General features: G+C 45.0%; 1 protein-coding gene across 3 annotated transcripts in view; it reads right to left on the bottom strand.

The window, feature by feature from the left end:
- Window positions 1-12,041: 12,041 nt before the first annotated feature.
- The window catches only part of LOC129854111 (mucin-15-like), a 28,154-nt gene continuing 25,564 nt past the window's right edge, over window positions 12,042-14,631 (bottom strand). For all 3 annotated transcript variants that reach the window (XM_055920812.1, XM_055920809.1, XM_055920811.1), the window contains one exon: window positions 12,042-14,541. In XM_055920812.1, coding sequence (XP_055776787.1) covers window positions 14,420-14,541 — 122 coding nt within the window. In that variant the 3' untranslated portion in view covers window positions 12,042-14,419. The remainder of the gene's footprint in view (window positions 14,542-14,631) is intronic.

Consider the following 14,631-nt stretch of genomic DNA (forward strand, 5'->3'; position numbering starts at 1 on the left):
AGGCCTTTCTTTCCCTGAAGTGGTTACAAAATAAAAGCTGTCTATCGACAAGGCCTCAGGTGTCGTCTCCAGGAGAACTGTCCGAGACACTGTCAATAGTCTAAGTGCATCCAGCTGTGGTGCTGAGGAGAGGGCAATGTGAGATGTGAGAAACCGTGGCAGAATTTTGCCTGCCTTGCACATCTAAAGGTGACAGAGCTTAGAGGAGAAATGAGGACTCCCACAATGGGAGCAGCATGAAGTCGAATGAACTCCTTCCCAACAGAGAAGCCATGAACAGCCCTGGGCTGTCTCAAAATATTACTAGCCGTTGAATCCTTGCTTCCACCGTCCTTGTTTACCTTAATTTCCTTTTCAAGCACATTGGAAGAGAAGGTCGACGGTCTCGTCCCTAAGACCTCCTTTTCCTCCTCTGTGCTTTGAGAGAGGGGTGAGAAATTGACGAAATAAGAATGAAACGGCTAGTAATTTGACAGCTAGTAATGATTTCAGACACAGCACTAAACTACCTTGTTTGTTTGGGAATCCAATTTTATAAACAGTGAAATTCTCTCCAAAAACCAGTCTGGTTTTCATTGGTTTCTGACTATGCTGCCAGACAGTGAATAGGGCCTAATTTTCTCTAGATTGTGTATTGTGTGTGTGGATGCATGTGATTCAATATTATTAGCTATTAGCCGCCCTGTTTCTTTCAGATCATGTTGTATTTCATAATAGCAGTTTTGTTCATTGTCTTCTTACTTTTGAAGGGCACTAATTGTTCAGTTCAACACTTCTTTTGACAAAGAAATATAAATAAATAATTAAAAACTCTTTACAAATGAGTCTTTTTACCTCTAATATTGAAATCCATTTTTAACCAAGTAAATTAAGGAATTGTGTGGATGCCTTTGTACTCAGAGGGAAATCTGCTCAAGGAACTATACATAAACCATTCCCCACTGGTCGACATGAGTTAGGAGGTATAGGGAAAAACAACACTCATTTTTATTTCCTAACTACAGTACATCAAAAAGGACCTCTAAAGTCTAGAAGAAAGGTGTCAAACTCATTCCACAGAGCGCCTGCAGGTTTTCGCTCCTACCTTGTACTTGATTGATGAGAATTAAGGTCACTAATTAGTAAGGAACTCCCCATACCTGGTTGTCTAGGGCTTAATTGAAAGGAAGACCCCAGAACCTGAAGATACTAGGCCCTCCATAGAATGAGTTTGACACTTCTGGTCTAGAATGATTATTTGGCTAGTAAAGGACAGTCTGTTTTGAGGGTTAACTTTGATATCGTATGAAATATAAATATGATGAAAATTGTATAAAATATATACACTACCGTTCAAAAGTTTAGGGTCACTTAGAAATGTTCTTGTTTTTTAAAGAAAAGCAAATTTTTTGTCCATTAAAATAACATTAATTGATCAGAAATACAGTGTAGACAATGTTAATGTTGTAAATTACTATTGTAGCTGGAAACGGCAGATTTTTTATGGAATATCTACACAGGCGTACAGAGGCCCATTATCAACAACCATCACTCCTGTGTTCCAATGGCACGTTGTGTTAGCTAATCCAAGTTGATCATTTTAAAAGTCTAATAGATCATTAGAAAACCCTTTTGCAATTATGTTAGCACAGCTGAAAACTGTTGTCCTGATAAAATAAGCAATAAAACTGGCCTTCTGTAGACTAGTTGAGTATCTGGAGCATAAGCATTGTGGGTTCGATTACAGGCTCAAAATGGCCAGAAACAAAGAAATGTATTCTGAAACTCACCAGTCTATTCTTGTTCCGAGAAATGAAGGCTATTCCATGCAAGAAATTGCCAAGAAACTGAAGATTTGGTACAACGCTGTGTACTACTCCCTTCACAGAACAGCGCACACTGGCTCCAACCAGAATAGAAAGAGTAGTGGGAGGCACTGATGCACAACTGAGCAAGAAGACAAGTATATTAGAATTTCTAGTTTGAGAAACAGATGCCTCACAAGTCCTCAAATGCCAGCTTCATGAAATAGTACCCGCAAAACACCAGTCTCAAAGTCAACAGTGAAGAGGCGACTCCGGGATGCTGGCAGAGTTCCTCTGTCCAGTGTCTGTGTTCTTTTGCCCATCTTAATCTTTTCTGTTTATTGCAACTCTGCCTAGAAGGCCATTATCCTGGAGTCGCCTCTTCCCTGTTGCCGTTGAGAGTGGTGTTTTGCGGGTACTATTTAATGTATCCAGGCACTCCGCTTTGCGTCATGCGTAAGAACAGCCCTTAGCCATGGTATATTGGCCATATACCTCACAACCCCTGTGCCTTATTGCTTAAATATCCCTTATTCATGGGAGTCCAAACTGCACAGTAGATAAACAACAAATACATCCAGTGTGCCAGTTTCGCATTTATCTGTCTTTGCAAAGAGGAAACCTACCATTTTCCTCTGGAACGTGATTGTTAATTTCACTCTGTCTCAATGGATGTACTATGGGCTTTGAGGCTGCTTTTGTGTAATATGTCTCCAGCAGGGCGAATAAGGCATGCAAGCCTTTCGTTGACGGCTGCTTGCTTTCCTTACAAGCGAAGGGAATTTAGCTGACCTCATCAATGCTGACAAGTGTTTTGTTTTCCTCCGTCCTGTGCTGACTGGCCTGCAACTAGCAGCTACCCAGGCATGTCTAACACCTAGGGCTCTATTCAATCCACATTGCGGAAGTTCAGCTCTACAGCAGAGACTGCATTTACGGTAAATTCTGCATATATCATCTCAATTGTAAATTAGTTCAGCTTTACAGCAGAGACTGCATTTACGGTAAATTCTGCATATATCAGCTCAATTGTAAATGACCGTAACATTTCTATCACATTATCTGTAACGCTAGAGCCCCTACTGAAGTGTAAGAAGCAGGTAGGCAGCTGCCAAACCAAATATCTTATGCACTAGCAGGATTATAGTATTACCTATGCTATGGCGCCCCCTTTTGAAAAGAGCTGCAATACACTGCCAGGAAGCAGTTATTGTTTTTAAGAAAACAGTTTTCTCTTTATCAAAATCAACTGAACAGGTTGGTGGGGGTGTTAGGGGTGCTTCCTGCTTCCTGAACACCCTCTGTGATAGCAGCTGCACCTTGCACACCATATGCCCCATTTTGCCACCGATCCTCTCTAATCTCTCAGCTCTATCAGGACTGATCCACATTGCAGTTAGAGAGTAATGGCATGCTTGCCATTCCTCCCAGTGTTTCATCGAGATCCACGAGCTGGATCACTGTGGATCTGGAGTAAACATTCAAACCTATTACAACTGTACTTCGCTGCTCGTTCAGTCAATTATGTTAAAGAAGCTATACAAAACTTTTTCCCGTAGGGGTGATCTTAAGCCAAAGCGGTCCCCTAAATGGACAGAAATATTATCAAGAAATGACATCAGTGGACATAAAGAGTCACACCTTCCCACACCTATGAGCAAAAACATATATTGTTTGCCCATGAGATAACAATTTGTTATCAAATCAAATGTATTTATAAAGCCCTTCTTACAACAGCTGATATATCAAAGTGCTGTACAGAAACCCAGCCTAAAACCCCAAACTGCAAGCAATGCAGGTGTAGAAGCATGGTGGCTAGGAAAAACTCCCTAGAAAGGCCAGAACCTAGGAAGAAACCTAGAGAGGAACCAGGCTATGAGGGGTGGCCAGTCCTCTTCTGGCTGTGCCGGGTGGAGATTATAACAGAACATGGCCAAGATGTTCAAATGTTCATAGATGATCAGCAGGGTCAAATAATAATAATCACAGTGATTGTCGAGGGTGCAACAGGTCAGCACCTCAGGAGTAAATGTCAGTTGGCTTTTCATAGCCGATCATTCAGAGTATCTCTACCGCTTCTGCTGTCTCTAGAGAGTTGAAAACAGCAGATCTGGGACAGGTAGCACGTCCGGTGAACAGGTCAGGGTTCCACAGCCGCAGGCAGAACAGTTGAAACTGGAGCAGCAGCACGGCCAGGTAGTCCTGAGGCATGGTCCTAGGGCTCAGGTCCTCCGAGAGAGAAAGAAAGAAAGAGAGAATTAGAGAGAGCATACTTAAATTCACACAGGACACCGGATAAGACAGGAGAAATACTCCAGATATAACAGACTGACCCTAGCCCCCGACACAAACTACTGCAGCATAAATACTGGAGGCTGAGACAGGAGGGGTCGGGAGACACTGTGGCCCCATCCGACGATACCCCCGGACAGGGCCAAACAGGCAGGATATAACCCCACCCACTTTTCCAAAGCACAGCCCCCACACCACTAGAGGGATAACTTCAACCACCAACTTACCATCCTGAGACAAGGCCGAGTATAGCCCACAAAGATCTCCGCCACGGCACAACCTAAGGGGGGGCGCCAACCCAGACAGGAAGATCACGTCAGTGACTCAACCCACTCAAGTGACGCACCCCTCCTAGGGACGGCATGGAAGAGCACCAGTAAGCCAGTGACCCAGCCCCTGTAATAGGGTTAGAGGCAGAGAATCCCAGTGGAGAGAGGGGAACCGGCCAGGCAGAGACAGCAAGGGCGGTTCGTTGCTCCAGTGCCTTTCCGTTCACCTTCACACTCCTGGGGCAGACTACACCCAATCATACTGAAGAGATGAGTCATCAATAAAGACTTGAAGGTTGAGACCGAGTCTGCTTCTCTCACATGGGTAGGCAGACCATTCCATAAAAATGGAGCTCTATAGGAGAAAGCCCTGCCTCCAGCTGTTTGCTTAGAAATTCTAGGGATAGTTACGAGGCCTGCGTCTTGTGACCATAGCGTACGTGTAGGTATGTACGGCAGGACCAAATCGGAAAGATAGGTAGGAGCAAGCCCATGTAATGCTTTGTAGGTTAGCAGTAAAACCTTGAAATCAGCCCTTGCCTTAACAGGAAGCCAGTGTAGAGAGGCTAGCACTGGAGTAATATGATCACATTTTTCAGCCGTATTTAGCACTAACTGAAATTTACTTAGTGCTTTATCCGGGTAGACAGAAAGTAGAGCATTGCAATAGTCTAACCTAGAAGTGACAAAAGCATGGATTCATTTTTTTGCATCATTTTTGGACAGAAAGTTTCTGATTTTTGCAATGTTACTTAGATGGAAAAAAAGCTGTCCTTGAAACAGTCTTGATATGTTCATCAAAAGAGAGATCAGGGTCCAGAGTAACGCCAAGGTCCTTCACAGTTTTATTTGAGACGAGTGTACAACCATCAAGATTAATTGTCAGGTTCAACAGAAGATCTCTTTGTTTCTTGGGACCTAGAACAAGCATCTCTGTATGTCCGAGTTTAAAAGTAGAACATTTGCAGCCATCCACTTCCTTATGTCTGAAGCACAGGCTTACAGCGAGGGCAATTTTGGGGCCTTACCATGTTTCACCCAAATGTACAGCTGTGTGTCATCCGGATAGCAGTGAAAGTTAACATTATGTTTCCAAATGACATCACCAAGAGGTAAACTATATAGTGAAAACAATAGTGGTCCTAAAACAGAACCTCGAGGAACACCAAAATTGACAGTTGATTTGTCAGAGGACAAACCATCCACAGAGACAAACTGATATCTTTCCGACAGATAAGATCTAAACCAGGCCAGAACTTGTCCGTGTAGACCAATTTGAGTTTCCAATCTCTCCAAAAGAATGTGGTGATCGATGGTATCAAAAGCAACACTAAGGTCTAGGAGCACGAGGACAGATGCAGAGCCTCGGTCTGACGCCATTAAAAGGTCATTTACCACCTTCACAAGTGCAGCCTCAGTGCTATGATGGGGTCTAAAACCAGACTGAAGCGTTTCGTATACATTGTTTGTCTTCAGGAAGGCAGTGAGTTGCATTGTTTTGAGAGGAATGGGAGATTCGATATAGGACGATAGATTTTTAAATATTTTCTGGGTTAAGGTTTGGCTTTTTCAAGAGAGGCTTTATTTCTGCCACTTTTAGTGAGTTTGGTACACATCCGGTGGATAGAAAGCCGTTTATTATGTTCAACATAGGAGGGCCAAGCACATGAAGCAGCTCTTTCAGTAGTTTAGTTGGAATAGGGTCCAGTATGCAGCTTGAAGGTTTAGAGGCCATGATTATTTTCATCATTGTGTCAAGAGATATAGTACTAAAACACTTGAGTGTCTCCCTTGATCCTAGGTCCTGGCAGAGTTGTGCAGACTCAGGACAACTGAGCTTTGGAGGAATGCACAGATTTAAAGAGGAGTCCGTAATTTGCTTTCTAATGAGCATGATCTTTTCCTCAAAGAAGTTCATGAATTTATCACTGCTGAAGTGAAAGCCATCCTCCTCCTTATCTCTTGCAAGCACAAAAATATTTCATTTTAGGAAAACAATATATGTTTATCTGAGTACAGCAAACATTCAACCCATAAACAATTAAAACTAAACTTCCATAGTGTTCCTTCAAGTGGCCTGTCCTGTTTGGGAGGGAAAGCATAGATCAGTCCATCAGGAATAAAGGTATACAAATTCAGACACTGTTGTAAAATTCAGGAAAATAAGTTAGACAGACAAAACAATTTAGATTTAGAGACAAACAGAACACAAACTGTCTTAATGTAATGATTACTGTAACTGATAATGAACTGACACATATTTCAGGTACAGTAGCCAATCATACTCTATTACCAAGACATCTGAATGTGTCTTTTGTAAGTTGATAAACTGAGTGTAAACATAATTGGTTCCAATCCAAGTGCAAAAGCCGTTTATCAAACTCCAGGCGGTGATATGGTTTGGTGCAGATGACATAAAAATAGAGCTCTCTGGCCACACACACCAGTGATAGGTTTGGCGTTGAAAAACAGAAGCATATGCCGAAAAGTACCTCATACTTATGGTAAAATACGGTGGTAGATCTTTGATGTTATGGGGCTGTTTTGCTTCCACTGGTCCTGTGGTTCTTGTTAAGTCAACGACATCATGAACTTTTCCAAGTACCAGGACATTTTAGCCCAAAACCTGGTTGCCTCCGTAAGTGGCTCTTCCAGCAAGAACATATCCCCAAGCACTATTTAAAATTCACAAAGAAATTGTTAATTAACCACAAAATCAACATTCTGCAATGGCCATCTCAGTCTCCAGACTTGAACTCCATTGAAAACCTGTGGTTTGTATTGAAGAGGGCAGTCCATAAGTGCAGAAAAAGGATATCAAGGAACTGGAAAGATTCTGTATGGAGGAATGGTCTAAGGTTCCTCCAGGCCCGGTCCTGGCTGTTCTAACACCCTAGGTGAGAAAACATTAGAATAGTCCCAGTAAGCAAAATTACATTGAAAATATGTCTAAAATACATATTTTCCACACGCTGAGGTCAGGTTCAATTTAGGCTCTGAATGAAAGGTAAAAAGATGTACTTTCCGGACATTTAAAATACGTATTTTCCGGGACGTTGAAAATACATAATTTATAGACGTCTATGTTTGGGCCCTATCAAGGCTGGACTAGACCGGACAAAATCTGAGCCAAACATAGATGTCTATGTCACGTTCTGACCTTAGTTCCTTTTTTATGTCTTTGTGTTAGGTTGGTCAGGGCGTGAGTTGGGGTGGGTAGTCTATGTTCTTTTTTCTATGTTATTGTATTTCTGTGTTTGGCCTGGTATGGTTCTCAGAGGCAGCTGTCGATCATTGTCTCTGATTGAGAATCATACTTAGGTAGCCTGTTTTCCCCATTTTGGTGGTGGGTGTTTATTTTCTGTTTTAATGTCTGTTCACCTTGCAGAACTGTTTCATTTTCTCCTTGTTGTTATTTTTGTGTAGTGTTCAGTTTCAATTAAATTATGACGAACACTTACCACGCTGCATTTTGGTCCTCTTCTCCTTCACCAGATGAGAATCGTTACAGAAACACCCACCCACAAAGGACCAAGCAGCGTGGGAACATGGACTCCTGGACATGGGAGGAAATTTTGGACGGCAAAGGACCCTGGGCACAGCCGGGGGAGTATCGCCATCCGAAAGAGGAGCTGGAGGCAGCTAGAGCGGAGCTGCGCCACTACGAGGAATTGGCGCGAGGTAACGGGCACGAGAGGCAGACCCAGGCATTTTGGGGGGGGGGGGGGGGGGGGGGGGGGCACACGGGTAGATTGGTGGACTCAGGTAGGAGACCTGAGCCAACTCCCGTGCTTACCGTGGCGAGAGAGTGACTGGGCAGGCACCGTGTTATGCGGTGAAGCGCACGGTGTCCCCAGTGCGCACGCATAGCCCGGTGCACTACATTGCAGCTCCTCGAATCGGCCGGGCTAGAGTGGGCATCGAGCCAGGAGGGATGATGCCGGCTCAGCGCATCTGGTCTCCAGTGCGTCTCCTCGGCCCGGGGCATACTGCACCAGCCCTACGCACAGTGTCTCCAGTTCGCCAGCACAGCCCAGTGCGGCCTGTTCCAAATCCCCGCACTTGCCGGGCTACAGGGGGGATCCAGCCAGGACGAGTGGTGCTAGCTCTGTGCTCGAGACTGCCAGTGCGCCTCCACGGTCCAGTGCCTCGGACAAGGACAAGGCCTCCTGCATGTCTCCCCAGCCTGGTGAGTCCTGTGCATTCTCCCAGAGCCAGGCCTCCTGTGTGTCTCTCCATTCCAGTGATGATCCATGGCAAGAAGCTTCCAGTGATGATCCATGGCATGAAGCCTCCAGTGATAATCCATGGCAAGAAGCCTCCAGTGATAATCCATGGCAAGAAGCCTCCAGTGATAATCCATGGCACGAAGCCTCCAGTGATAATCCATGGCACGAAGCCTCCAGTGGTGATCCATGGCAAGAAGCCTCCAGTGATGATCCATGGCAAGAAGCCTCCAGTGATAATCCATGGCAAGAAGCCTCCAGTGATAATCCATGGCAAGAAGCCTCCAGTGATAATCCATGGCACGAAGCCTCCAGTGATGATCCATGGCACGAAGCCTCCAGTGATGATCCATGGCACGAAGCCTCCAGTGATAATCCATGGCAAGAAGCCTCCAGTGATAATCCATGGCACGAAGCCTCCAGTGATAATCCATGGCAAGAAGCCTCCAGTGATAATCCATGGCACGAAGCCTCCAGTGATGATCCATGGCAAGAAGCTTCCAGTGATGATCCAGGGCACGAAGCCTCCAGTGATGATCCAGGGCACGAAACCTCCAGTGATGCTCCATGGTATGAAGCATCCTGTGATGATTCATGGCACGAAGCCTCCTGTGATGATCCATGGCACGAAGCCTCCAGTGAGGATCCATGGCACAAAGCCTCCAGTGAGGAGTTATGACACGAGGCCTCCAACGAAGGAAGCTAGGCCGGAGTCTCCAGCGTCGCGCTCTAGTCCGGAGCCTCCAGCGACGCCCTCTAGTCCGGAGCCTTCAGCGTCGCCCTCTAGTCCGGAGCCTTCAGCGTCGCCCTCTAGTCCGGAGCCTTCAGCGTCGCCCTCTAGTCCGGAGCCTCCAGCGTCGCCCTCTGGTCCGGAGCCTCCAGCGTCGCCCTCTGGTCCGGAGCCTCCAGCGTCGCCCTCTGGTCCGGAGCCTCCAGCGTCGCCCTCTGGTCCGGAGCCTCCAGCGTCGCCCTCTGGTCCGGAGCCTCCAGCGTCGCCCTCTGGTCCGGAGCCTCCAGCGACACCCTCTGGTCCGGAGCCTCCAGCGACACCCTCTGGTCCGGAGCCTCCAGCGACGCCCTCTGGTCCGGAGCCTCCAGCGACGCCCTCTGGTCCGGAGCCTCCAGCGACGCCCTCTGGTCCGGAGCATCCAGCGTCACCCTCCGGTCCGGAGCAGCCAGAGTCTCCCTTCTGTCCGGAGCAGCGAGAGCTGCCCGTCTGTCCTGAGCTGCCAGAGCCGCCCGTCAGTCAGGAGCTGCCGGAGTCGCCCTTCTGTCCGGAGCAGCGAGAGCTGCCCGTCTGTCCTGAGCTGCCAGAGCCGCCCGTCAGTCAGGAGCTGCCGGAGTCGCCCTTCAGTCAGGAGTTGCCGGAGTCGCCCTTCACTACGGCACTGCCGGAGTCTCCCATCTATTCGGAGCCCGCTGCAAGGGTCCCCATTCCGAGGTCCGCGGCGAGGGTCGACGCTCCAAAGGCGCCACTTTTTTATTTTTTTATTTATTTTTTAAATTCTATCCCATTTTCTCCCCAATTTTCGTGGTATCCAATCGCTAGTAATTACTACCTTGTCTCATCGCTACAACTCCCGTACGGGCTCGGGAGAGACGAAGGTCGAAAGCCATGCGTCCTCCGAAGCACAACCCAACCAGCCATACTGCTTCTTAACACAGCGCCTCCAACCCGGAAGCCAGCCGCACCAATGTGTCGGAGGAAACACCGTGTACCTGGCCCCCTTGGCTGGCGCGCACTGCGCCCGGCCCGCCACAGGAGTCGCTGGAGCGTGATGAGACAAGGATATCCCTACCGGCCAAACCCTCCCTAACCCGGACGACGCTATGCCAATTGTGCGTCGCCCCACGGACCTCCCGGTCGCGGCCGGCTGCGACAGAGCCTGGGCGCGAACCCAGAGACTCTGGTGGCGCAGTTAGCACTGCGATGCAGTGCCCTAGACCACTGCGCCACCCGGGAAGCCCAAAGGCGCCACTTAAGCGGGCAAAGACTATGGTGGAGTGGGGTCCACGTCCCGCGCCAAAGCCGCCACCGTGGACAGCCGCCCACCCAGACCCTCCACTATAGGTTCAGGTTTTGCAGCCGGAGTCCGCACCTTTGGGGGGGTTGGGTACTGTCACGTTCTGTCCTTAGTTCCTTTTTTATGTCTTTGTGTTAGGTTGGTCAGGGAGTGAGTTGGGGTGGGTAGTCTATGTTCTTTTTTCTATGCTATTGTATTTATGTGTTTGGCCTGGTATGGTTCTCAATCAGAGGCAGCTGTCGATCATTGTCTCTGATTGAGAATCATACTTAGGTAGCCTGTTTTCCCCATTTTGGTTGTGGGTGTTTATTTTCTGTTTTGGTGTCTGTTCACCTTGCAGAACTGTTTCGTTTTCTCCTCGTTGTTATTTTTGTGCAGTGTTCAGTTTCAATTGAATTATGACAAACACTTACCACGCTGCATTTTGGTCCTCTTCTCCTTCACCAGACGAGAATCGTTACAGTCTATGAGTGGTTCAGATTTGTTTCCGGACCGGACCAAAAACCAACATCCGTGGATGTGGAAATCAAGACTGGTCAAGAATGCACCAAAAAATACATTTAGGTTAGGCTACTTGATCGAAGGAACCTGCATGATGTAAAAAGTGTTTGTCTTATTACACTGTCATTTATTTTATATCCAGCCTGTAGGCTACAGAAAAAGCTACATCCTCTTCTACCATAGGCTATATCTGTTACTTGATTTATGTTACATAATTTTTTGGGTACGGAATGTGGAATGTTGGTGAAGTGCTGCAGCGGTGCGTCTCTCCAACAGCACCCTGGAGAGGCGCGCTGGGAGTGGACAAGAAATATTTTGTGCCCCTGCCTTTGACAAAGTGGGCACTGCTAATTACAGGTTGGCATCAGCACTCACCTAAAAAGCCCATATGCTACTGGTCAGTGGAGGCTCCTTAGAGGAGAAAGGGGGGGATCATTCTCAGGGAATTTCATATTTTTTTTTTTTAATTGTGAAACATTTAAAAAATTATTTTAGATAAAACTATACTAAATATATTCACGTCACCAAATAATTGATTAAACACACTGTTTAGCAACGAAGGTCTACAGTATCCTCAGCAACACTGTAGGTTAGCACCATGGTGTAGACAGCTAGCTTCTGTCCTCCTCTGGGTACATTGACATCAAAGCAAAACCTAGGAGGCTCATGGTTCTCACTCACTTTTATAGATTTACACAGTAATTATGGCAACTTCCGGAGGACATCCGCCAACCTAACAGAGCTCTTGCAGCATGAACTGGCATATTGTCCACCCAATGAAAATATCAGGGAAATAACCTAGTACTGAAAGCATAAGCTACAGCTAGCTAGCACTGCAGTGCATACAATATCATGAGTAATTGACTCAAAGAGAGAGAAAGACAATAGTTGAACAGTTTTGAACAAATTAATTTCTTTCAAAATTAAGGAGAAGCGAGAGAGAGAGAGAGTTGAGAGAGATTTAGTTGTATTTTGTTTTACTTTCACTTTCACAAATTGTCATTGTTTTTGGGCAGAATTTTACGAAAATATTAACACAACATATAAAGTGCTGGTCCCATGTTTCATGAGCTGAAATAAAATATCCCAGAAATGTCCATACGCACAAAAAGCTTATTTCTCTCAAATTTTGGCACAAATTTGTTTACATCTCTGAGGTGAGCATTTCTCATTTGCCAAAGTAATATCAAGAAGCTGATTACACAGCATGATCATTACACAGGTGCACCTAGGTGCTAGGGACAATAAAAGGCCACTCTAAAACGTGAAGTTTTGTCACACAACGCCACACATGTCTCAAGTTTTGATGGAGTGTGCAATTGGCATGCTGACTACAGGAATGTCCACCAGAGCTGTTACAAGAGAATTTAATGTTAATTTCTCTACAATAAGCCACCTCCAACGTCATTTTAGAGAATTTGGCAGTACGCCCAACTGGCCTCACAACCTCAGACCACGTGTAACCACGCCAGCCCAGGACCTCCACATCTGGCTTCTTCACCTGCGTGATCATCTGAGGCCAGCCACCCGGACAATTGGACAATTGATGAAACTGAGGAGTATTTCCGTCTGTAATTAAGATATTTTGTGAGGAAAAACATATTCTGTTTGGCTGGGGCCCTGGCTCCCAAGTGGGTGGGCCTATGCCCTCCCAGGCCCACCCATGGATGCGCCCCTGCCAAGTAATTTGAAATCCATAGATTAGGGCCAAATTTATTTATTTTAATTGAATGATTTCTTTATATGAACTGTAACCCAGTAAAATAGTTGTCGCATGTTGCGTTTTATATTTTTGTTCAGTATCTATGAGGTTTTATGTGTTGTTGGAGGTACATCTTGGTCAGTTTAGCTCAGAAAATGCTGCCCTCATTAATCTTCCACCATAGGTGGCCTCCTAATCCTGCCTAATGAGAGGGCCGGCCCTGGATCCGTCCCAAAGTGTTCTCCAATCTCATTAAACATTTTAGAAAAAGCAGTGGTGGAAAAAATACCCAATTGTCATACTTCAGTAAAAGTAAAGATACCTTCACAGAAAATGACTCAAGTATTAGTGAGTCACCCAGTAAAAGTCTTAAAGTATTTGGTTTTAAATATACTTAAGTATCAAAACTAAATGTAATTGTTAAAAAATAAAAGTATAAATCATTTCAAAATCCTTATATTAAGCTAATTTAATTTGGTATTTTATTTACAGAGAGCCAGGGGAACACTCCAACATAATTTTCAAACCAAGCATTTGTGTTTAGTGAGTACGTCAGATCACAGACAGTATGTCCAGGGATGTTCTCTTAATAAGTGCGTGTATTGGACCATTTTCCTGTACTGCTAAGCATTCAAAATGTAACGAGTACTTTTGGGTGTCAGGGAAAATGTATGGAGTGAAAAGTACATTATTTTCTTCGGGAATATAGTGAAGTAAAAGTAAAAGTAGAAGTAAATATAAATATTAAAGTACAGATACCCCACAAAATTACTTAAGTAGTACTTAATAACTTCTAATTTGGGTTGATTAAAAAAAGCGATACTACAGTATGACCCTGGTTTGATCCCGGGCTGTGTCACAACCAGCCGTGATCGGGAGTCCCATTGGGCGGCGCACAATTGGCCCAGCGTTGTTCGGGTTAGGGGAGGGTTTGGCCGGAGTAGGCCGTCATTGTAAATAAGAATGGGTTCTTATCTGACTTGCCTAGTTAAATAAAGGTTAAATAAAAATTGAGTTGACCTGCGGCTAAATTGTCATTTAGAGTAAGGTACAAAAATAACCTTATTTGGGTGTAGGTCTTCATGTCTAAGAAATGTTTAGTTACCTTTGTCGAACCATCTTGGAAATATATACTTCATTTTTGGCTTTTACTACTTCTATAATAGACTGTGCTGAAGTGTCTAGAATCATAAATTGAGATCCATGCATGACGTTTTCTCCCATTGAGATCAATGCGATAATTATGTGGAAGTCTAAGTTATGTAAAGGTAGTATTCGTCCTAGGCGTAACAAAGAATGGGAATATTTCCAGCAAATTTAAAAAAAACTTTCCTTCCAAACCAATGTAATTTTAGAACTAAAAACATATAAACATATAATTCAAATGTTCCAAAAGAATAATAAATTCCTAACACTTTTCCACATTCTCAAAGTTTTCTGAAATTTGGAAAATGTACAAAAAAATTAGCCCACAAAACCAATGCATTAGGGTGCAGTAAATCCATGACTTGACATTCTGCTATAGAGACTTATGCATGTTAATGCATATGTCGGGTCTCAATAAGTATTTTGTATATGAAAGTCTTCTTTAAAGTGTTTAAGGTTAGTCTTGGAGTCCTTTTCAATTTTGATGTCCTTGTGGAAAGTGGTCCATTTGGATATTTTCCATTTGGAGTCCACGATTGTAGTAGGCTGAACCATCAAATTTCAAGTCCACAGGCTCAGTGTTGTTCAGTCGTAGAACTAGGAGTGAGAGACAGACATGTGAAATTTTGCATGGCCGATAGGATAACAGGTGCTTTCCTATTATTGATCCAGTCCTATCAGATAGAA

The sequence above is a fragment of the Salvelinus fontinalis genome, chromosome 4, assembly GCF_029448725.1.
Source record: "Salvelinus fontinalis isolate EN_2023a chromosome 4, ASM2944872v1, whole genome shotgun sequence".
NCBI classification, from domain to species: Eukaryota; Metazoa; Chordata; class Actinopteri; order Salmoniformes; family Salmonidae; genus Salvelinus; species Salvelinus fontinalis.